At 32.4% G+C, this 24908-nt stretch overlaps 1 protein-coding gene across 23 annotated transcripts in view; it reads right to left on the minus strand.

Annotated features, from left to right (window-relative positions):
* The window catches only part of Patr-1 (Protein associated with topo II related - 1), a 93572-nt gene that overhangs the window by 40175 nt on the left and 28489 nt on the right, over positions 1-24908 (minus strand). For 22 of the 23 annotated variants that reach the window (XM_076448370.1, XM_076448380.1, XM_076448385.1 and 19 more), the window contains 5 exons: positions 22877-22990; positions 10242-10847; positions 8226-8331; positions 5184-5276; positions 4131-4194 (listed from right to left, as the gene is read on the minus strand). In XM_076448370.1, coding sequence (XP_076304485.1) covers positions 4131-4194; positions 5184-5276; positions 8226-8331; positions 10242-10847; positions 22877-22990 — 983 coding nt within the window. The remainder of the gene's footprint in view (positions 1-4130; positions 4195-5183; positions 5277-8225; positions 8332-10241; positions 10848-22876; positions 22991-24908) is intronic. The other variant, XM_076448381.1, reaches the window with a different exon arrangement.

Below are 24908 nucleotides of genomic sequence, written 5' to 3' on the forward strand. Positions count from 1 at the left end.
GGCAGCATTAAAGGGAATTTACCATTCACAAACATATATGAATTTATGGCTAGAGAGAGCTGTTACTTGTTGATATTAGCTTTACATTCATTCACAAGTTGCATTTTAATAGCAGAAAGTTGCCCTCACTATAGCAAACAGAAAGTAATGAGGTGAAGAAAAATTTGCTTTCCTCAGTTAAGAAAAAATTGTACTTAAGTACTTTTTAACAGAAACTGAGAATATATTCTGGTTGAAAAGTACGAGTTTCCAGCAAGTTCAGCCAAATACCACTTGGGCTGTAAAGGCATTAATCCTTTAACTGATGAATTACTAGCTTCAAGTTGTAAGGTAATATATCTCAATTAACCTAGGGGAATTAAAAAACAAAAATTAATAGTAGGAGCCAAAGACACAACTTCTATGTGTAAAAATCCAACAATGTGAGGCTACAAATGAGTGTACCACACCTGAAGGGTTGTCTTGGAATGAAAAATATAAACTGAATGTGCTACTCTAGTTGTACCCTTGATGTAAATAGGAATATGTCTATAACCATATACAGCAAAAGGAGCAATGCTTGTTATAAGTATGAATATTCTACTCAATAATGGAACACATATTCCCTGTATATTTACACAAGAGTCTACACAATTACCAAATATACATACAAAGTTGTAGACAAAAATCTCAAAAACAAGAAGTGAATCTGTCACATGTTAGTTTAAACTAGTGGTCCCATATTAAATCTGGTCATTGATTTTGCAAAGAACAGCTATGCTAGTTGACTGTCTACTGGGATGAATATAGCTTGGTTTCTGTGAAAAACACTAAAAATTGTTTTGTGGCATATACATCTGTGTACAAAAGCAGCTGGGCTAACTGGATTGAATAAAAGAGGAATTTTCTTGCTGACAACCAGATCCTGGATATAATTGTGCTGTGAAACAATTTCAGCCATGGCAACAAACCATGTAAGTAATGAGGATTTGGCTGAAGAATACATACTGATTACTACAACAGAAAAGTTCAATAGCTCATACCAAGCTTGGGCACTACTAATGATTTAGCGAGATAAAGCAAAACCATCAGAGATCAGTGAAGATAGTAACATGGAAACTGATGATGATGATGATAAAGTAAAAACCCTGTCAGCCAGTTGTTTCTTACTTATGTGAATTACTGGATGTAGTGAAGGCTTGTATTTCACCTCATCATTGTTATTTTAATTATCTGGTTGGGGCAAGCAATGATGCAGCACTCTACCAACTGTTCTACAAACAAGTTAAGAGTTTTGAGTAAAAATTATACTTCCAGAAAATTTCACATATAGCCTCACATGCTTTAGAGTAGCTGAAATGTGAAATTGCACATACCAACTAATGAGACTCAATTTTGCAGATTATAAAGAAGTAAAAAGAATAAAAAACATAGGTTAAGATGGTGAAATAATTTCAGCTTAAATGAGTGGACCAAGTCAGGCTATAATATAAATGATCAATAACTCAATACATCAAACTATGAAATACAGTAATCATATAACATCCAAGTGCACAGAACACATTTATATGCCAAAACTGTTTACAACTGACAAGCCTTTCCAACAATACCTTGACCAGAAAGCAGTGTTTGAATGATCCAAAACCAACTGCAAATTCTGAGAAAATATAAGCATGTAGTTGGGTTGTACACTTCATCAAATATCACCTTATACTAAAATACGAGCTCTAACATCTTGCAAAATAGGGCAAGCAGAGCTTACCCAACATCTAAGTTATATACAGATAATACTCAAACTGATTTGTTTCATTTGTCAATCTGTATTGAACCAAAATAAAATTAAAAAAAAAACAACCATGGTGTTCTGTGGAAGACTTTGTGAGAGCTCCATTAACCAAGAAAAGTTTACTGATGCAATTACACCTACAGTTCCCGAGTTAACAGAAGTGAACCATCTTCTGTAACTCCCCACTCTTTCTCCTTCATTGAAAAAATTAGGATAAAGGTGTTGAAGGAAATGTGACATTTTCCATTATCTCAGATTTTAACTACATTATCACTTCCAAACTCCATAACTCTACCACAGGGACATCCTACATCCACCTTTTTAACTCTATACATGAAAAGAGAACATGTAAAATCACCGTTTAATTCAAATGTGTCTTTGGAATTTGGCTGACATTTCTTAGTTAAATTTTTGTTTTTTTTTTACTTCCAGCCACACAGTCAAACATCTCTTCTTTTACAGGTTTTATTGCATTGTTTTACACTCTTACGATTTATTTTTCTCTAACAATAATAATTATTACTGTAATTGTTTTTTAAAAAACATGTAACTATTTAATCAAGAGTTAATTAAGTATTTTACAAGCATTTCTTCTTTATATATTCATCAGGCTTTTTATACAAAGCAATTGAAAATAATTTCTTTGGTTTTTTTTTTTTTTTTTTTTTATTTGTTGTTTACATTTAAATACTCTTTTTAGTTTTTGAAGGGTTTATATCTTTCATATATTTAGAGTTAGTATGTTCAGATGTCTTTTTTTTTTTAGTATCTTATGCTTTAAAAGTATTTTCGTTTATAAACTGTTTAGGTGATGGAAAAAGTATTATGTCATGCCTGTAAGTCTAAGGTAAAGTTTTTGCAGCGTGTTACAATGTTTAATAACCCACATGGTTCCCATAATGTTAAAAGTGGTTATCTAGCAGAATCATATGTTGTAATCCTTGGTTTAACTGCACACTTATTTCATATTAAGAATAAATTTAACAGTTTTAGGAACTGCTCAGAATAAAGAAGTGTCAGTGGTATACAGATATCACATTTCAATTTCCTAGTGTTATTTTGTATTTACAAAACTTTAAACATCTTAAGAACCATAATTCGGAAAAATAAACCTGACTGCAGCTGCGCACTATTCAACTATGTGTTACTTCATGCAACAGGGTGCAATTAATGAGATTATCTAGTGTTTCACAGGATAGTTCACATCACACATCAACGTACAAGTGAGATTACTTTGAGGCTGTCTCACACTGTACAGAGACGCCTCAAAGTACTTGTGATCCATTTTTGCTTGGTCAGCTCAAGAAACAATGTGGATCACAACAAATGTTTTGATATTTTCAGTTAGGGAAATTTCTCTCAAAAAATTAGAAGTTGATTTGTCCATCCTACTGACCATTTCTGTTTATTCTTTTATTTTGAACACCAACAGTAACTTTCAGTTATTCTAATGCAGAATATTTTTATTTATCCTCAATAATTGTTTTCTTTTCTTTTCTGCAAATTCTTCTACCCACTCCACAGACAAATTATCAGCCAACAACTGTTCAAAATAGTTCTGCTGAATTTACTCAATGAATCCTTCGTGGTTTTTTTGGTTGTTTTATTCCATCTTTACCCCATTGAACATTCTGAATTTCTAATATTATTTTGTCCAAGACATAGAAATGTTGCAAATACTGATGGGAAATAAGAAAATTAAAGTGGTCTTCATTTTTCAGCTTATTTTCAATTTCTATAACAAACCTGTTTTGTTTAGTAAAACAACACAACAGGGAAGTTCCAGAAGTTATTAGAAAGGCATTTCAAATAATTCATATCTTTTAAACACATGTCAAAGAGAAGCTACAAATAAGTCAAAAATTTTAATTCAAAGCATTTACACTATGTAAAAATCCACCAAATTATTATTCTAATACATGAATCACCACAACTAAACATCCAATCATGAAGTGTTTACTGTATTTGAAAATTCTCTTTTCCTCACTTTCTTTGCACACGAAATAATGGTAGTCTAATGATTTTCATCTCCCTCAAACAAAATTTGAACACCAAACAATTTGCACAAGTGATTACTTTACCAACTTTATGAGATAATCCACTAGCAATTACTAATAAGGTACTACGTAACAACTCAAATTACATTCTCTTTCTTTAACACCTAATTGAACACTTTTTAGTATACAGAGTATATTCTCATAACAGTTATTTAAAATACTGGAAGTATGTTAAATACTATAATATGCCACTAAATCTTAAGAGGAAGACTCTTCTCTTTAAAATAATTAAGTAACATTACAATCCTAAAAGAAATGCTGTAATTTCAATTAATGTAAATTTAAAATAAGAACAAGTAATATTATACCTTGGTGAACAAGCTCCAAATACAGGTGGTGTTCGAACTGCCAAATGATTTACAGGTATATGATCTGTAAAAACAAAATTTCAACATGTAATATCTCTGTAGCTTGCCAGAAGAATAAAGCCTGCATGCCAATTTCTTAAGAAATCAGAAACAAGAGTCAGTAAACAAAATTGACTTTACATTACCATATTTTTTTATAAATATCTAAGGCTAGGTTAAATGAAGCTCAAGGTTTTAAAGCAGCCAGCTACATCACACTGACTAATTTCTTTACACACACAGTGCAAAACATTTTCATCACCAACACTTTTGATGCAACTTTGACCAAAGTGGCAAAAATTTAAAATGAAGGAAGAAACTAAAATTTTAGTTTGAAATTATTTATGTAAAAAAAAGAAAAAAAGAAGGAAACATCATTCTAATAGACATGATAATATGAGAGAGAGAGAGAGATATCTTGACCCTCCAAAAACCAATCATTTCTCAGCTGGATAACAGTCGAAATTTATACCAATTTTCATCCAAAACCCATTCAGCTACTTGAGCAATCTTGTCGACATACGCACATACAGATGAAGACATCACCTTCATTAGCAGAGGTAAAAAAGAAATAAAAACTAAAGAATCTCACATCTCAGGTTTTTAAAAGTTCTTATTATGTCTTAACTTTTGTTCCTTTTTTGTTTTTCTTTTTTTTAAGGGAAATAGTGCACAGGTTATAATTAATTTATTGCCTTTTTTTAAGGACTAACTATCAATAATCATCTGTTTTTCTTTAATTCCTTAGTTTTTAATCCAATTTTAAAAAGAATGTCCTAGAAAAATAGCATTATTTTGGCCATCAACTACTAACGAGTAACCTGAGTGCCTCCACTTGACAAGTTTAATACTAGTAGCTTCAAACAAAGCTCGCATACTTTACTACTTAAATTTGATTTATTTTAAATCCACAATAGGTTCATCCCAATTTTCTCATTTTCTGGATACTTAGCAAACAGAACAGTTAGAGGTTATGTCTGATTTATCCTTTTGATAGCAAAAATAAATACTTACCTGCTAATCGTGTTGCAAACCCAAATGGACTTATTATTCTTGGAGGGTTGAGTATAGGATGAGGGGGAAGTGTAGTGGAAGTCACCTGTTGTCCTGTATAAAACAAATTTATAAACTAGCAAGAAGTGGCATCGCACACTCAAAATAAGCACCTTTGGATATAAAACAGTAGGATTTTTTTTTGAACCAAGTTCTTGTGCAAATGTTCCAGAGCTTTGTAGAATGAAATAATAGGTATTAAAAATAAAGACATTTTTTCATGATGTATGGGTGTTTTAGAATAATAAATCAGTTCACTTTCTATGACCTAATTCACACTTAACAAAGTTGAAATCCACTAAAATTAAAAAATAGCATTTTATTTTAAAAATGCAGCAACAGCTGTACAAAATATTCACACAGTAACAATAACACTTGAGCTATTAAAAAATCTTAAAACAAACACTTTGAACCAAGCCATTAAAAAAAACAAAAAAACAAGTGATCTTGTTTTACAGAACAAAACACTCAAGTTCATTATTTACAGTCCTCTAAATATGCTACAACTTTTCCCAACTTCAGTTTAATAACAAGTGATACTCTTGGATCTTACTCCAAAATACATTGTTTTGGCTGGAAAAGAAACTGTTGCATGCAATAAAATCACAATAATTAAATTTGCTAACAGGCCAAAATATGTTGTACTTGATTCACCGATTGTTATGACATGAAACCATATCAACAAAGCAAAATTTCACACTCATCACCAAAATCATTCTTGTATCATTACGCTCATTAAACAATGTCACACATCTTCTGATTTTCCTATACAATTGTATTCTAATATTTAGACATTTTATCAGTTTTCTGCAGCACAAAAAGAACTCCCTATAAACGTGAAGCATACTAACATGTTATTTCAGTAGTGCACACATGTATTTCTATGACAGTGAATGGCTGAAATGCCCAATATACAACTGTTAAACAGTTATTTAAATTAGTGTATTAATTTAATAATTAATAACTATTCTGCATTTAGATAGTACAGTATTTTACTATAATAAATACATATTTATGTTAATTTGTGTCTAATTCTCCATACAATATTAAAATGATTTGTTGATATGTCAATGGATGTTTATGGATTTCATGTGAACCGTTTCCAAATTGTTCAAGCAACATTTCAAGCAAACCTCCTTTCAGATTTAATCTCATAGCATCTACGTTACACAAATGTTTTTTTTGAGAGGGATGCCCCCAGTTGACTTGCTTGTTACTTTTTGCACATTGACTTTAACTTCATAACTCAATTCTAGGTTTTCAAAAGCTATTTTCTCCAAAGCTGTAAGCTTCCACCACCTAACACTGCTGAAATTATAGCTTAGGCTGTTATTAGTGTTCATAATACTGAAGTAACTGCATCAGACAACAGTTCCTACTGTGTGAAAGCTGTTACTAACATGGACTAAAAGTAAATACCATGCTTTGGTCATACCCTGAACTTAAAGTTATCATGATAATTAAATATAAAAAGGAACAGAGTAATTACACACTGTTCCAAGTTGGCTGAACACTTTTATGGAAATGCTATTGCTGAATACTGTCCAAAAAACAAGCCGATTCTCCACTGCAAGATTAAAAATGGGACAGCATTTATGCCATGTTGAAAAGTATTTTAAAGCAACAACAACCCATATATGTGTGGCATTAACAGAATTGGATAAACTAGTGTTAATGGCAAAATTATAAATGGGCAATGTCAAAAAGTGGGATGAAACCTTAAAGACATTTCTTTGAAAAGTCAAGAATTCAGCAATTAATTTTACATCACCATATTAAGTCTGTTACTTACATTTTATCAGTTAAAATTCCTCCAAGAACCTGTAAAAAGTGCCTTAGGGTAGTGCAGATTAACAAGTACTGCTTAAGAATTTTGAAAATAAACACATCAGCTGGTGCTGCTGTTGAGATTATAATGTAAGCATGATTTCAAGATCTAACCTTAAGATGCCCCATTTCTGAATGAATATGAGAAAAGTGTATGGCAACTAACAACCAGCACACTTGCAGAAGGATTGTTTACTAATGCAGGTTATATTTTGAAATGTCAGACAAATCTGACTGAATCCAGAGAATTTTGACATGTTAAGATTCCTTTGCTTCAACTGTTAACCATTTTGTGAGAACCAGTCACTAAATATTAACAAATTGACATTAAATTATTTTATTAAGTGATAACACGAGCATTATAGTATTTGAGTTGTAATTCTACTTTCTATTGTATAATTTACGTTTCTTAGTTCTGTAATTTTAAGTAAACTATAAAATGTTCATTTTCTATATTGTGTTATTTCATGTATGTTCTGCATCTGTAGCATCAATTACAACACTGAAGTCCTCAACACTATCATAAACATACTTACGAACACGTAAAACAATGCGTCTGAAATGACAAGTCTAAAAAGTTGTACATTTTACAGTACTGTTGCAAAGTTGTAGAGTTTCAACACTGAAAGATACAGAAAAAGAAATCACAGCTTTTGAAACTGGTTATCCTACTGGTTGCTAGTCCCTGTACCATTCAATAAATTGTTATATTTCTACTGATTAGAAATAAGCCAACAGGAACTGTTCTAAAACATTACTGATATTTTTGAAGGATAAGAGCAAAGCAGGCAAGCTCAATTTTCCAGTTCATATTTCAACAAAATCAGAAGCATAAAGCATTTACATTTTAGATCAGAGATACCCGATATCAAAAACTTAAATTAATACAGGGATTGAAATAAACTTAAATTGGGCATAAAAGAGTGACCATAAGTCATGTGATAAATGAAAATGATAAAAAAAGGTTGAAATTAATAAAAAAAACTTGTATAATACTAAAACTTGAATCATAAACTACATTTTGATAAGAAAGTTCACTGATACACACTGAAAACAAATTTCAATTACATTTAAATCTCTGTAAAAAGGTTGTGTCCACTTTGATCAACCTGTGCTAGATGAATTAATAATTATTTCCCTTACACAATAACTAGCATCCTACAAACTACAGCTTACCAAGTCCAGTAGTTAACATAACAGGAGAAGACCGACCAGCTACTGGGATGACTGAAACTGGTGGATTGCTGACCAAATGTGAACCAAGGAGGTGATATGGAGTCCCCTGTTAATGGTTTGAAATTGTTAATACATCAAAAACAGCATTAGATAAAACAGAATAAAATGCTAAATAACAGTATTGTTCTGGTGCTTAACTACATGTAGACAAACACTCACTGAATGACAGTTTGCTTCAGAACTTTACACAAAAAGATATACTTAATAGTATGCAGCTAATTCACAAATTATTACTGGGTCATTTCTGTCTAATTTAATAATCCTTCTTGTACCATACCCATGATTCAAAGTGATGGACAAAACTTTTCAACAAAAACTCACACAGTGATTCCTCAGATTAACAGCTTGGGCACACACTATTCACTGTACAATACCCAGTTTGAATAATACTTAATTGTGACATTAAACATTAGCTGCAAAATGAGGCATGTTCTGACAGAATACTTAATTATTTCTTATTTTATTATTTAAACAGTGGCATTCATTTCAATTTCAAATTATTCAGACAAAGAATAACTTGATTGTTTGATGCCTGTACAATTTAAACACTTAGCTGAATTACCACAGAAAAGATGTGTATAAATGTTATATAATGCTCATATTTATGTTAGATTATTTAAAATTTATATCAGTTATTTGAAGAACTAAAGTGCTAGTGGTATAGGTTGAAAGCAAAAATGTAACCAATAAAATGGATTCAGTCTCATTACTAATTTATCCTAGCTTGATACATTAATATTAAAAGGAACACAAAATACAAAGTGTGGAATTTTGTATTAACTACTATCAACAGTTTAAATTACAACATATTAATTCATTACATAGGTAGAAAATTGCCAGTTTTTATAGTCACTGTTGAACTTATCACACAAATTATAGAATCAAATCTTACAACTTTCTTTCCAATAATAGTGGGTGTGGGAACAATTATTTTGTTGATGCCCCAAACTACTTCACAATATCATAAATGAGCTCACAGAAGAGACAAAGAAAAATTCATGCCAAAGTCCAAATTCAAATATTGAAACACTAATTACCACATTTTACAGTAAGGTTTTATTCAACAGAATTTTGTCATCCTAAACCATAACTTAATAAAAACAAATGGGCTGTACATTTACAAGTGAAATAGCAGCAATTTAACCCTTTCCAGACAGATCACGGATCAAATGCCATGTCATCTGATTTGTCAATTTATTCAAAATTTTACTGAATTTTTATAATTTATATGATTACCATCAGTGCACGGAAGGTAAAGACAGAAAAAGAAAGAAAAAATTGAAAAAAAACTTGCATATGAAATGAACAAGTACCAACGGAACTTTCTTGGACTCTGTGATATGCACTGGAAACACTTTAGGAAAACATCAAACAAGGAGGGACACAAGGTTTACTTCAAAAGCAAAAAGGATTAACATAAATATGGCATTGGATTCTTTGTACATTTTTTATCATTAATTATACTATATTCATAGTTTCAGTATATTAATTTTTTAATATTAATCATACTTTCAGTAATAACTAGTTTGCTTTGAATTTTCAGACTGAATTTTGAAATTTAACTGCAATAAGTAAAGCTGTATAATGGATGATACAGAGTGAAGGTATAGTCCAAATATATTCGGCTTTTTCTGTGGCAGTTTTGCAGCTGAAAAGCAGAAAAGTACGATTAATGACTGGTTTGTAGCAGAGGTAAGACATCATGGATTCAGGTACATTGGAAATTTACTATTGTAGTGAATTTAAATAATTTTCAAAATACTCAGACCTGATAGAGAAAAAAAAAGAAGTCATTTCCAAATTCAGGACCATCGAATTAATCAGGTCTTAAAACTAAATCAGCAACAAAAGTTTTGCAGGTGCAGGCTAGTATTATTTTTAATTTATATGCCTAGTTCTATTAATAAATTAGTTGCATTTTTTTTTTTTAATTATTATTATAGTTTTTATTTTTACCTGTGGTGGAGTACCAATGGGTGGTTGGGACATAAAACTTTGACTGTGAGAGGCCAATGGCACTGGAACTGACCCAGATAGGGCAGACACAGGAGAAGACCTTTTTGACCTGGAAATTTCTTGTAACTGCCTTTCAATTTCCTGTACTGACTGTGCACGTGGCTTTAAAAGGATGTCTTTTTCTACATCATCCAATGTTCTTATTTTGTTGCTCAAGGGAAGTTGTGGACTGGATGTTTTCCATTGTTGATCTCTTCTCAATTCATGGTAAGTTTTCTCATCTTGGTGGGTTTTAGGAGTGAAAGGAGACCTCAAGTGACCTCCAGATTGAGAAGATGGTGAAATAAAGTGATTGGTCAGTGGAGATGATGACTGCATACCTAAAACATGTTTCTCTAACTGTTCTGCCCTAACAGCTCCAAAGGATATGAACTCTTTAATAGCAGCATGAGATGAATCCTGGAGCAATTCTTGTTCAGCAGGCAGAGACAACTCTTGGAGCAAATCCTGTTCAATTTCATCCACTGTATGCACATTTGGAAGTAACCTTGGAGTTGATGCAGAGAAACTAGTCGTTGTTAAATGTGAAACTCCTGAAAATGAGTTCTGAAGAAAAAAAAAAAGTAGAAAGAAAAACCCAAATAAACTAAGAATTATTAGCATTGAGTTTATGTCATTCTTATAATTTAAAAAGTTTGTTTGTAATTAATATTAACACTTTCTTGATTTAGCTTGTAAATTAACTCAAATTTTTAATTACAGTTTTAACCTATAAAAAGCCAGTCTAAAAAGACAAAACCTTTGCCTGATCTTTTAGTGTAAAGGATAACAATTTCAAGTATGAAAATTTACCACTTATGTCTAATTATAATCCTAAAAAATGAATTCTCATTTCTAATTAGTTTCAGAAATACTTACCTCGCTCCACTTTACATTAATATTCAATTAGTTTAGTATTATTACATTAAAAAAAGTAAGTTTTTAGTATTAAAATATTTAAGTTCAAAATATTCCAATTAATGTTAGAAGTACAACCAGTAAAAATAATAAATGTTAGTTATTTGTGGAATAATAACTTAAGTCATCTAATAAACTATCCTTAATATTTCTTAACATAAACCAATATTTGTTTTACAGTTTGCAAGTTTGTCAATTACATGATTTTTTTCACTATACATAGAATAATTCTTCCTTAAAACAAACAAAAAACAGGAATAGGGTATACATTTGCCCACAGTTATATAATTTTGCTTTGAAAATCCAGATTCTAAATGTGAAAAAACAATAACTCTGAAAAGACATGAACCTCAGGAAAATTTTGTTTTCGTTTTTTTTCACAACTTATTTAGTAAAAATCTTAAATAATTTGCCTCACCACAAATATGTTCAACACAGAAAACAAAGTAATTTAAAGGCACTTACAACATCAATAGCCCAACAACAAAGTCTCTATCATCTTCTTTAATAAAAAGACCTTATGAAACCATAAACACAAGCACAAATTTAAATATCTATAGATTAACCCTTCCCATACAATCTCAATTCTAGAGTGCATATCATATTTTGTACCTACATTCGAAAGTTTATTAAACTAATATTTTACAAATGCATGTCCATAAGTTCAGAACTGAACTGTTGTTTTAATTCAGGTTTCAGTATTATAATTATTGAATTTCTTAGCTCGAAGTAAACATTAAAAAAATACAAATATAAATTTTGTGTTTAACATGGTATACAGTCTTCTGTGCTCATTCAAATTGTATTATGGGCACCATAAAAAGCAAAGTTTGCTATTCATAATGAATTAAACTTATGTTACCAATACTAACACTCTCGAATATAAAATAAAACCTTACTTTTTCGGTTTGTTGATATATTAAAATATTTTGTGAACCCACTACAGTAAGTCTGCTCTTCTCCCTCTTAAAAATATTTGTTCACCCACATCCACTTCCCTCAATTTAATAGCTATAACCAATTAAGACTCATTTTGTACAATATTATACTGGCATTCTTTGCAAAGTATTTACATGAGTAAAGCTGTTATTAACATTTAAGAGTTTGAAGAGTTGTCATCAAAATAATAAGCTGGTTGAAAATGGTAACTAGAATGTATTCATATATCACAAAATACTGATATGCTAGTACTAGAACTAAAAATAGTAAGACATTTGTACTTTTGTAATGGCCAGTTTTGAGGTTGTTATGAGGTCAGTCAAATTGACCAACCAAATGTAAGATTAAGGTAGAGAAAATAACAGACATTTTTTTCAACAAAAAATTTTAGTTACTTAGCAGGTTGTAGAGATTACCATAAATGAAATTTAATATTTGAAGAAAAGGATTTTTAATGTTGTAATGAAATTTACTTTGAATGTTGGATAGTCAGCATTACCAAAAGAAATTATTCACAAGCAAATATTTAAATTAAAAATCTTAAACTTAATTTAAAAAAAAAAGGACATTTTGTGCATGAAAGCTTTGTAAAGGTTACTAATAATGTGCAAAATTTCATGAAGATACATGAGCATAAATGTTACAGCATGACTTCCTCATGAATACTGGATATGAGTGCATCGCACCAAGTATGTAACCACAAGAGTTAACATGTAGTATAAAATAATACAAAGAATACTTTTAATATACATTTCTATATTATATAAGCTAAGAATTGGCAAGTCAGTACAAACTGACTTAAAATAAAACCAGAACTGCAAAGTAGTTAAAAATGTTGAGCAAAAGTGGAAATAGTTTTGTTAGTTGTTTGTCTGGTGTTTTTTGTCTCATTATTCATTACTTTGCTCACTTTTTACAAGTTTAGCAGCTGTATGTAGTCACACACATAAGAAAGAATTCTATAATCCTATGTACTATAAAAAACTGAATGGTTGATGCAAAGTAATATTTGTAGGTTAAGGAAACAGACAAACTGCAACTTTTTTTTACCCAAAATACAAAAAAGGTGTTTCCCACTACTTTTCTCATGAATATTTATCATCCATCACACAAGAAGATTATGGATTTTTCATTCTGCAAATATCATTACACATAGCCCCAAAAACACAGACAGACTCAAGAATTCACATACTAGATTAAATGAAATACAAATTACACTTAACAAGTACATTAAAGTACAACAGAATTCAATAAATAATCCCAATCACAAACTAAAACTTTTTTTATATACATTATACAGGTAGTTCAGTATATTATATTAAGAGGAACGTGAATATAGAAATCAGCAAATCATGTTACAATCACAGACAATATAAAAGTACTGTAAAACAGCATGAATCAAAACTATATTTTAACCTTCTTTGATACCACTGAAAACTGATCACTTAGGTAGAATATTAAAGTCATTTACAAAACAAAATTCATATCCTCAGATCATAAACGTGCATTTAGATCAAAGAGAATTTTGAAGATGAGGATAGCCTTCGTACTTAAATGGCACTGTAAAACAGTGGTATGATCAACAACTCAAGCCCAAAATAAACCAATACAAAGGAACACCTTTATACCTATATTAATAAATATAATCAAACATCTAAGTATGCCCTCTACATTCTTACACAACCCCCTTCAAACACGTGGTCAGCTTTTGGTCAGTTACCTTTCTTTCTTTGTGAACCTGACGATGACTGAAGAAGGTCGAAACGTTCAATCCTCTACATAAAATTTTCTAAACCCAAACCAGCCATTTTTATGTATATAAAAGGGGAATGAATTCAAAATTCAGCAGCAAGAGTTGTCCTAATGCCTCTTGCAAAAATATGATAAAAAAAATCATTTATCTGGAAAATCAATACAAGTTGCTTCCATGACATATCACATATCTAATGCACGAAAATGGAGTATTTATGCTATTACATAAGAAGACATACAACTTAAGTCACAGGATGCAGTATGTATATATTTCTTGAAAACAAGCAGCAAAAAAAACTGTAAATCTCATAAAAACTAGCTGAATTATGTTTGGTTGGTTGGTTTGGTGCTTTATGGCACAAACTAACTAGGCTATCTGCACCAAACATTCAGTAAAAAGTTAAAATTAAAATTATTAAAAAACTCTTAAAAGGAAATTAAGATAAAACAAAAAAAGTTAAATTTTTGAATTAAAAACATAAATGGCATTGAACCGAATTTTTACATCTAGTCTACAGCAGCAAGAGAAAAACTACAGTAATACCAGTTGTAAAGGACTTTCTGTAGCACAATTGTAATTATCATAACTTGCCAGGAAGACTAACAGGTAAGTTCAAAAACCACTGTTAGTCACCTGAATTTGGCCTTTCCAGTCTTGGTTTCAAATTATTTGACATTACAGCTATTTTATACTTTCAAAACAAACTAGATATACTTTGATTCTTAAAAAGGGAATCACATTAAAAAAGGTCTAATGTATAAATTAAACAACTTAAATAGCACTGAAAAGATTAATTGCCTTTAAAAAACTAAAAACATTTCCAAATTGGATAGTGTCACCTTCATCGATAACACTGTCTAACATTATGGATAAACCTTGGGACAGAACATGTTTAACATGTTAAGTCATAACAATGGCAAGACATAAAATCTGACTTATTGTGACCAGAGTGCAACACAGACAACACGTTGATGCATCAGTCCCAGATAAAAGAAAACGACGAGTTTAAAAACTGTGTCAACTTCCTCTTTCCAATCCTTACAAAAGCAGAATAGCCAAAGTCCAATAGAGGGTTTTATTTGGAAAAGCTTATTTTTATGTTGTGGGGTCAGCAAACTTGTTTCTGCAAATACTAACGTGGCCCAATATCTGGAAAAACTGCAAAAAAGTAGATGTTAAAGAGAAATAAGTCAATCGATTATGATTATCAGCAAAAACATGGTGTGAACTAACTTGCAGCAATTCCAGAGCCAGTATAAAACCTAAGAAAATCAGTATAAATAATGTAGTTTGAGCACTGCTTAGCTTCTATATGATCCAGGGCAAGAAATGGCATACAGTTTAGCAGTAAACACAGAAGCTGTAGAGGAGATTCTACACACAACCACTGAACCACAACAAACCATGGCAGAGCTCACACAGTCACCTGATTTCAAATCATCTGTATAAATAGGAATGAAAGGATGGTTTGAAAGATGTTCAACAAGTAACAGACAGTATTTCCAATCAGTAGTGTCTGCTTTTCTCAGAAGACTTAAAAGATATGTCACATTTGAGAACTGTAATAAGCCATGGTGAGATGGGCTGGCCAGTGGATACTGCAATGTTAAGACAGACTGCACCTGGATACGAACGACAAAAGGAGCTATGGCAGATAATATGTTCTGAAAAAGTATGGTCCACCAAGGAAGGTAAACACAACCCCAGGCCAGATGCTTTGGTAAGGAATGAAGTTTTGAGGCATATAATAAAGACATTTGCAAACAATAGAGGTCCAAAGAACGTTCACGAGATTCTGTGTATAGCTCTGAACTGGGGAAGTGCAGAATGCTCCAGGGCAGAGATGAAGTCTTTCATGATGAATAGGGTCCAGCATCTTTAAAGACTTAGCAGAGCCATAGACCACTGATCCATAGTAGTGTTTCAATCGAATAAGAGCACGATACATCTTTAGCATAAAACATCAATTTGCTCATCAAGTGATGAAAAAGAGGACACTGAGGATATTCAGTGCTCTTGTACATTTGACCCATAGCTGCTTGAAGTGTCATATAAAAGGTCAGCTTACAATCAATGAAAAACTCTAAGAACTTTGTCTCAGGGACTACAGGCAACAGAACTTCATCAGTATGGAGTTCAGGATTAAGGAGAATACCCCATTGGCAGCAAAAGGGAATGCAAATGATTTTAGAGACAGAAAAGTTAAAACTGTTTGCTAGGTTCCACTTCAGTAAATCATTGAGGGCAGTCTGTAGCTGCCACTCAATATAGTTCATGTTCAATGACTGACATGAGATGTGAAAGTTGTTGACACAGAGCCCGTTTGCAACAGTAAGAGGGAGTTATTCAGTGATAGCATTAATCTTTATTATTGAAAAGTATGACACTCAAGACACAGCCCTGAGGGACTCCAAGTTACTGTAAAAAAGAACAGGAAAGTGTTAAACCCACATGAACTTGGAATTGTCTGTCCATTAAAAAATGTTTAATAAAAATGGGCAAATGGCCACGTAACCTATGTATATGAAGAACTCGCAAAATGCCATACATCCATGTTGTATCATAAGCCTTCTCAATGTCAAAGAATATCGATACAAGATGTTGTCGTTTGAGAAAAGCTTTTCCAATTGAAGTTTCAAGTCGAATCAGGAGGACCATGGTGGAGAACTGTTGTCAGATCCCACACTGGGTGGATGAGAGAAGGTTGTTTGATTCGAGAAACCTAACTAGATGAGCATTAACAATCCTCTCTAAAGTCTTACAGAGACAGCTCGTCAAAGTGACTGGATGATAGTTTGAAAGAATCTTGGTATCCTTCCCAGTCTTAAAAAAAGGTAGGACAATAGCCTGGTGCCAAGCATCAGGAAAAACATTCACCTGCCAGATCCGGTTAAAAACAATGAGAAGAATAGCAAGAGAAGCAGGAGATAGATGGCACAGTATTTCATAATGTACATCATCAGGTCCAACTAATGTACTGTCAGACTGATGAAGGGCCAGTTTGTGTTCCACCAGTATAAAGGGATGATTATATTCACAGAGACAATCAGCTCAAAAGGAAAGAGGTGATTGCTCTGCCAGAGTCTCCATGACTAAGAAGGTGAAGGAAGAAACAGAAGTGCTTGATACCCAGCAAAAGCTATCACCTAAAGTATTGGCAATGCTCCAGGAATCAACTACATCCTGGCCAACAGAGAGCAAGATCAAGAGGGGGACAGAATTATATTGCCCACTCACCTATTGAATCTTGTCACATATGAATTTGGAACTGGTGGTAGAAGATATGCTGGTTGTGAATATAATCCAAGATTCCTTCTTGCTTTTACGTCTTACCCACTGAGCATGTGCACAGGCCTGCTGGAAACCAACACGGTTTGAGAGTGTGGGATATCTACGAAAAGTATCCCAGGCCCGGTTTTGAGCCTTCCGTGCCATGCGACAGACAGGATTCCACCACGGATGAGGATATAGTGGAAAACGTGTCAAGGTTTTAGGAATACACTGAGCAGCTGCTTGTATAATACAGTCAGTTGCTGTTGCCACACAGTCATCTATTGATGGCTTACACATGATAGCAGGATAAAGTTCTGCAAGATCAGTAAAAGAGGGCCAGGTTGCTTAATCCAGCTTCCACCTGGGCACGAAGGTCGGGTGGCATCGACCACGGCCAGTTTCTGTCAAGATTACAAGAAACTGATCACTGCCTCGTGATTTATTGTTAACCCTCCATGAAAAATGGGAGAATAATAAAGGGGGAGCAAACTGAGAGATCCATAGCAGTAAAGGACTTACTAGGTGCATGAAAATAAGTCTAAGAACCAGTATTCAAAACAGAAAAGTTGTGATCTGAAAGCATATGCTGTACAGAGCAACTCCTCCCATCAATATTAGCAGAGGGGATCCTAGAGGGGATAAGGTCCATTAAAGTTTTCCAGGATTAAAAAGAGAGACGGCAACTGTTCTATGAGAACATCAAGATCTGATTGACCATAGGTCTCTCCAGGCAACAGGTAGAGAGAACAAACATTGATGGTACGACCCAAGGAAACATGGATGGCTACAGCCTCCAAGGGTGTGTCGAGTGGCTAGTAGGAAGCAATCAGTGCTTTGATGTCATTCAGATTAAACTAAACCTCTAGTTCCATTGTATCAAGGTGGTCATTTTTATTCACATGTAGGTGAATTGGATGGAGAGCCTTCTATTTGACTACATCTTTTTTCTCTATTGTCTTTATTCAAAGGAGATCTATTGACCTCCATGGATCCTGCCCTAGGTTGAATGGGCAGGTCTTTATTGTTGAAAGAGGATTCCAGCGACTGTGGACGTGAACGAATGATCGTTTTGCATCTTGGGATGAGATAGTAAAGATGTACCCAAGAAAATGCCTGTACCCAAAACTAAACAAAGTGGATCTTGGGATTTGCTGGAATGTATCTTAGGGACAGAGAAGGGTGTTGAAGTTGATTTGTCAACTTCTTTAACCATGGAGGTCAAAAGACTTCATTTGGTTTGAAAGTGATTCTTTTAGAGACATCTGTTTGCACTCCCACTGTTATAATGGAACAAAGTGCAGCAGCATATGTTCAAGATGAAGTGGTGGACAGCAACTTTCAAATCTCAGGGTAAGTAATGTTGTGAATCATTTTCAAATACTGCACCTTTTTTCCTTCCAACCATTTAGGACAAGAACGAAAGTAGGATTGGTGAGAGCCTTTGCAACTGATGCGAAAGGGTTCGTTTCACACTCATAGGCATCATAGTCCTTGCCACTACAATAAGCACACATCAAGGAACAACAACATGATGTCTTCAAGTGATCGAACTGCTGACACTGGAAACAGAGATGGTTTGGAATGTATGGCTGTATCCTGCAATTAAGATAACCTGCCTTGATGGGAGCACATGGAAGTGGTGATGTAAATGTCAGAATGAGAACATTGGTTGGCATCTTAATTCCATCTTTGTGAGTGTAGATACACCACACTGCAGAAACTCCTTGGGTGGATAAAACAGTGAGAATATTTGACTCTGGGATGTTCTTCAAATCCCTCCGAACAATAACTCCTCATGACGAATTCAAAATAGCATGAGACACAACCTCAATAGGTATATCACCAATTGCCTTTGAATGCAAGAGGAGTTCACTGTGTTGAGATGTGGATATTTTCACCAATGTTACTGGAGCAAAGCTTCTCTACCAACTTCGGAGAGCCAGCAAGTCCCTATAGTCCCTTCTGAATGAAAAAGGGAGACATAGGACCTAAAGGATTGTCTAAAAGAGAATATAGCACAAGAAAGTGAAGTACAACAGGTGTTACAGATGTTGAAAAATGCTGCTCAGAATCTTCAAGATGTGGTCATTTTTACCTAAGGACTGTTTTTTCACTATTTGAAATTTTTATTTGGAGGACCAGTGATAAAAAAAGAATATTTCAGTGCTCACTGACCCCACCACCCACATGAAGCCCTACGAGGGGATGCACTACAATGCAGCAATGCCAGGGTTTTGTGAGCACTACACCCAAACGTCAGTATCAGATGCAAATGTCCACAACACCTGTTGGGAACATACAACACTTGTACTTTGGTTGACCCTAGCTCAAGTGGACCAGCCAGCTTACCCAAGGGTTGCCACCCCAAGGCTGCCCATCTACCAGATTCAAGGCCAAAGTGGTGTGTTATGGTTGGACCCCTCTACCACCAGGATCCTTTCATCCCCTTTGCAGATCACCAAGTACGGCAAACACATGGGTGGATGTTTAGATCCCGGAGGGTGCAAACTGAAGGAACAGAACCTTCCCTGGGAGGTTCCCCTCACCACATAGAGGAATCCACACTGAGAAGCACTGAATTATAATAAACCTGTCAGGAAAGATCAGTACTCTTTGGATATGTCAAATTTATGACAGCCTCTTCAAATACGATTTTCATGGCACAATTATCAGAAAGATCATGACTGATGAAATCATGTTAATATAACACGTTCAATTCTTTATAATCCATGCAATGTAAATATTTACAAAGTGATGAATATTGGATTAAAACATAGTTACAGTGTACTTACATATACAGTATTTATGCACTGGCCTGTTAACTTTGTTTCAGTCTGAGTGAAGGTAGTCTTTTTAGTGCAAGAATAACAATATTTTCGTCTTATAATTTTCATATTTCATTTGCACAACCTCTAGAATCTCCTAAATGAATATTAACTGTGGCATAATTCTCTGTAGCAAAATTTAATAAATTTTACATTGAATCAGAAATTTTTCTAAACTTACTGCAAAATACAACAATTACTTTTTTCCCTAAAGAGCAAGGTTTTGTTATACTTTACTGCATCTGTTTTCATTAAATGTTATTGTTTCAATGCTCAATAAACGATGTTTATCTAACACAAAGCAATAAATTACCCAGCAACAGCTTAGTGCAAGTTGTGGTACACAAAGTATTACGCTGCAACACAATAAGATATTATTTAATTTTTTTTTACATTGAATTATTCTTAGGTAACCAAAAGGATTTTTTCATTTTAGCCATTTTTGTTAAAAAGTATGACAAATTAAAGAACTGATATAAAACTAAATTTTACACTTACTTTGGTTTTGACAAACCTTTTGCAATTGTATGTCAGAATTAGTAAACCTTTTCTCTCTCTCTCTCTCTCTCTCTCACCATATTAGTTACACAAAAATAATTCATAAATTTCAAGTATACATTTTAGAACAGAAGATATATCAGATACTAGATTAGAAGGTCTAAAAAACACAAAAAATATATATAACCAAACTATGAACAAGTTATAATATTTATTATTTCTTCGATCAATGTCTTAAATCTAAACATACAGAGACCTAACACAAAATTAAGTTTTTACAGCTAAAACAAGTTATAAAACTTTGTCCAATAGCAATTTAAGAAAAAATTGTATACATTTCTAAATTACAAAGGAATGAACAAATATAGGTTATGTGTCATTACAGACAGAAGATTTAGAAGTTTTATACTTTAATATTTATACCATATGTTTTTTATAAGTTGAAATTACTGTGATCTGTGGAAGGGAGAAAAAAGTTTATAAATAAAAAGCCACAATGCCACCAAGTCATGAGCTTCTGAAGTGTGCATGTTGAAAGTTTATTTACATATTTCCTTCTGAAATTAAGAAATAAATATTGATAATATACAAATTATAAATTATGGTTTGATGCCAAGCTTATTGATTTAATTTATAATAAAATAATTTAAAATTTATGTAACTCTGTAAAAAGGTCACAATATGCAGTTTTACAAACCAGCATCTGTTGGATTAATGAACAAGATAAAAATCAGAGTAACACCTCTCAAGACTGCTAATTTTCCCATCAGACTATATATGCCAGTCTTAAAGACACGTATGAAAAAGCACAGGGTTAAAAGCACAAAAGATTTGAATAATGGTCAAGAATATCATTAACCTATCATGTACCTAACTGATAACACTAAGCATGGTAAACAATTATAAACAAGTGTACAAAAAGCACATTAAATTAGAAATCTTAGTTACTGGGTTCAGTTTTGATCTATGCAGATAGCTTAAGTTTACATTACCATACTATCAAGGTGATGCCATTTTTACACCCCTTCCTGCACAAGTTACTGCATTACATTCAAAATTTAATCACTTTAACTAATCAATGTATTTTAGTTAAGTTATTATTACAAAGTACGATACAGTTTAAAATCTTAAATTACTTAAGATTTTACTACTTATATTAAAGTAACCTCTGAAACAATAATTAAAAACTAATGTTTATCGTCACGTGACATTCTTACAGTTAAAAGGTCTCAACTTTAAAGCAGGTATAGAAAAAACTATTTCCATTCAGACATTCAAGGCATATATTCAGGTTGTTTACCAGTAGTTTAATTCCAAGAAGCTGCTCCCAGAGGAAAGCATTGTAAAAATTCCTCAGTTCAAGATGAGCCACAATCTCTTGAAAAGTAGAGGTTGTGTTGCAAAGTGTCAGCTTTAACTTGAATAGTATGCATACAATCAATGAAAAGTGCATATTTCATGTTATATCTCATAATGAGAGTATAAGGAAGTCAAAACAGAGGTGGTCCATTATTGAGATTAGTGTCCTTAACCCTTGGTTATTATTCTCACGTAATACACATATTAGTTTGATAGACAAATTGCATTTAGATTTCACTTTTATATTTAAGTTAATTATATGCGTTTTAATATTCATATTTAGAAGCTTTAATGATTCTTTAGAAATATATTCTATGCTTTGTCTCAATCAACAGGTATTCACAAAATCTGCAAATGCAACTACATTTTAATTAAGGGTAAACTGTCTCTGCCTATATTATGACTACATCACCCACCAACACAGGTCAGCATAAAAAAAAAAAATATATAAAAGTACAATAAAACATTAAGACCAAAATAAGCAAAAATGTACAGACATGAAATTAAGCACAATCTGAAGAAGATATTTGTAAGACAATTCAACAAGAATTACAGGGTATGTACATATTTGTGTTTCTTAATTTCAAATAATTTTATTACATTGTACAATGATAATAGCTAGTTACTTATACAGTATAGAAAATAATAAGTAAAATATGAACATTTACCTTAAGGCTTTCTGATCTTCATTTAGGAAGTTCTACAGATCATGTGTGTGAAATGTTAAAACCATAAGATTTTTTTTTTTTTTTTTTTAAATACTTAACATGAAGATTACCTAGCAGGTCAACTATTATGATTCAGCACAAATAACTACATTAAACAAGTTTGTAGAATAAAGAGACAAGTCAAGTCTAACAATTTTATTTTTATGAAACTATAATTTCAAAAAGTTCTCAAATTTCAAAATTCAATCCACAAGTTTGATTTTTGGAAAGCTGTTTCATGAGAGTTACATAATCTACATACAACCTGTGTATGTTGTTCCAACAAGATTAATGGATTTACAATAACTTGCATCTGATAATTACCTGGTTGGAATATCTTGAAGACTGCTTTTGAAGAGATTTTAAGAGAACAGTCAGATCTCCATTCTTCTGGGGTGTTGAAGAAGGACTCCAAATAGTATGCATTTTTGGTGATCCCTAAAATTACTGTCTTATATCAAAATTTAAAGCAAAAACATAACTATCCTTATAATAATAATAATGACTAAAGTTTCAGCATAAAAAAACAAATGGAGCTAAAATAATTTTTTAATGTATAACACACCTTAGTTTATTAGTCATTTTTTTTACACATACATTTACATGTTTTATGAAGTTTGTGAAATTCATAAATTTAGCATTTTCTAAAATATTTTTAAGCTAAATATACATAAAATAAGAAACTGATTATCCATTTTTCAAATAACTGACCACATTATAATTTGTTTTTGAACACTTAAAAAATTAAAAGATACTGAAATTTGTAATACTATAGCTATGAGAATGCAAAACCTTGTTATAATGTCAAACACACAACTCCATCTCTCAATGCACCATTACAAAAATTAAGCAACTGATAAACTATGTCATCTAAAGTATAAATGGAAGGTTAAAGTCTCTATAATATATTTAGTGATCTCAGAGTTCTCTCTCAATTGTCACTTTGAAATGTATCAAATGCCCTAAAGAGATTAAGAAAGATAATTTTATTCATGTAGAGAACTATCATAAAAATGAAAGTCAGCCAATTATACAGCTATTTATTTTGAATTAACTTGAAGTGTCATAGCTTGTCATCAGCAGAATGATGTAACAATTTGGTCATAAAGACAGGTAAGGTAAATCATCAACTGAAGCACAAGCAGATCACAATTATTCATGAATTATGGCTTGCCACTATAATACAGAATTAGATTCTTTCTCTGTTTATTGTGTAAAGATGATTAGCAACAGACTTTGCAAGGTTTAATATCCCCAACATTCCAACATGTATTCCACTCATAGCAAGAAAAGAGATTGTTAACCTACAAACCACATCCAATAAATCAACAATACATGAAGCAATCTTTCCTTTACATACAAGTTGCACTTTATCATGCATTCCAATATAAAGATTATTCTTATTTAGAGAGGTTAGGAAATCAGATTTACCACATTTACACAGGTGAAGCAAATATTACAAACAATAAAAGCAAAGTAATTTTGCAAACTAAATACTATGTGGAGATGACAATGCCAGAAGGTACAAACAAGGTGGGAATGAATAAAAAAAATCATATAAGTAGCCAAATTATTTCAATAACTTCCCATCTACAACTAAAATGTTAAATCCTATCAACTGCAGGAATTCACATTTGAAGAAAATCATCCAGACTGAATAGCACTATACAGCCTAACAATGGTTAATAGCCATAAGCTTACAAGATTGATTCAATGCTTACTGGCTAGTTATGTATGGAATTTTATATGATTTTGGATATTCATTTGTACCTTGTTGCTGTACATTTTGGCAGTGCCATCCCTATATTATACTTTATTTTTGCAAGAACAATAACTAATCACCCCTCCTTTTTATGCAAGTTAACTGAAATGATGTTAATAAATGAATATTTGTTTTATTTTTATAATTTAGTGGTAATATCGATAATTTCCTGTCAATTTTGTCAGTTTCTCATTTTGGATTGCACTGGGGGTCAGTGAAGCTGGAATGGTTCCTCCAGAATGGTACAAGTGTCCCAGAGTATTGGACCAAAGTTAAAGAATACTTACAGAACCCACACCCTCCAACTTCACCATAACTCACTGCACGTGCATCCCAACTGACACTACCATGTGCTAGAGTCATGTCAGTTAACAGGAAGGATATCATACAAATTGCAGACCATAAACTATGCTACCACATATTCAAACACAGTTACCATGATCAGCCCCATTGAAAACTTGAATAAAATCATACCAATTTTCTGTGCAGTTATTTCAGTTTAAAGAGACATCTGACTAATCAGAAGTGAAACATTTATTAATTAACCCTTAAGCAGCAGAAATGTTGTAGGTAGTAGTTCACCACAAGTGTAAA

This window comes from Tachypleus tridentatus, chromosome 8, assembly GCF_004210375.1.
Source record: "Tachypleus tridentatus isolate NWPU-2018 chromosome 8, ASM421037v1, whole genome shotgun sequence".
Classification (NCBI taxonomy): Eukaryota; Metazoa; Arthropoda; class Merostomata; order Xiphosura; family Limulidae; genus Tachypleus; species Tachypleus tridentatus.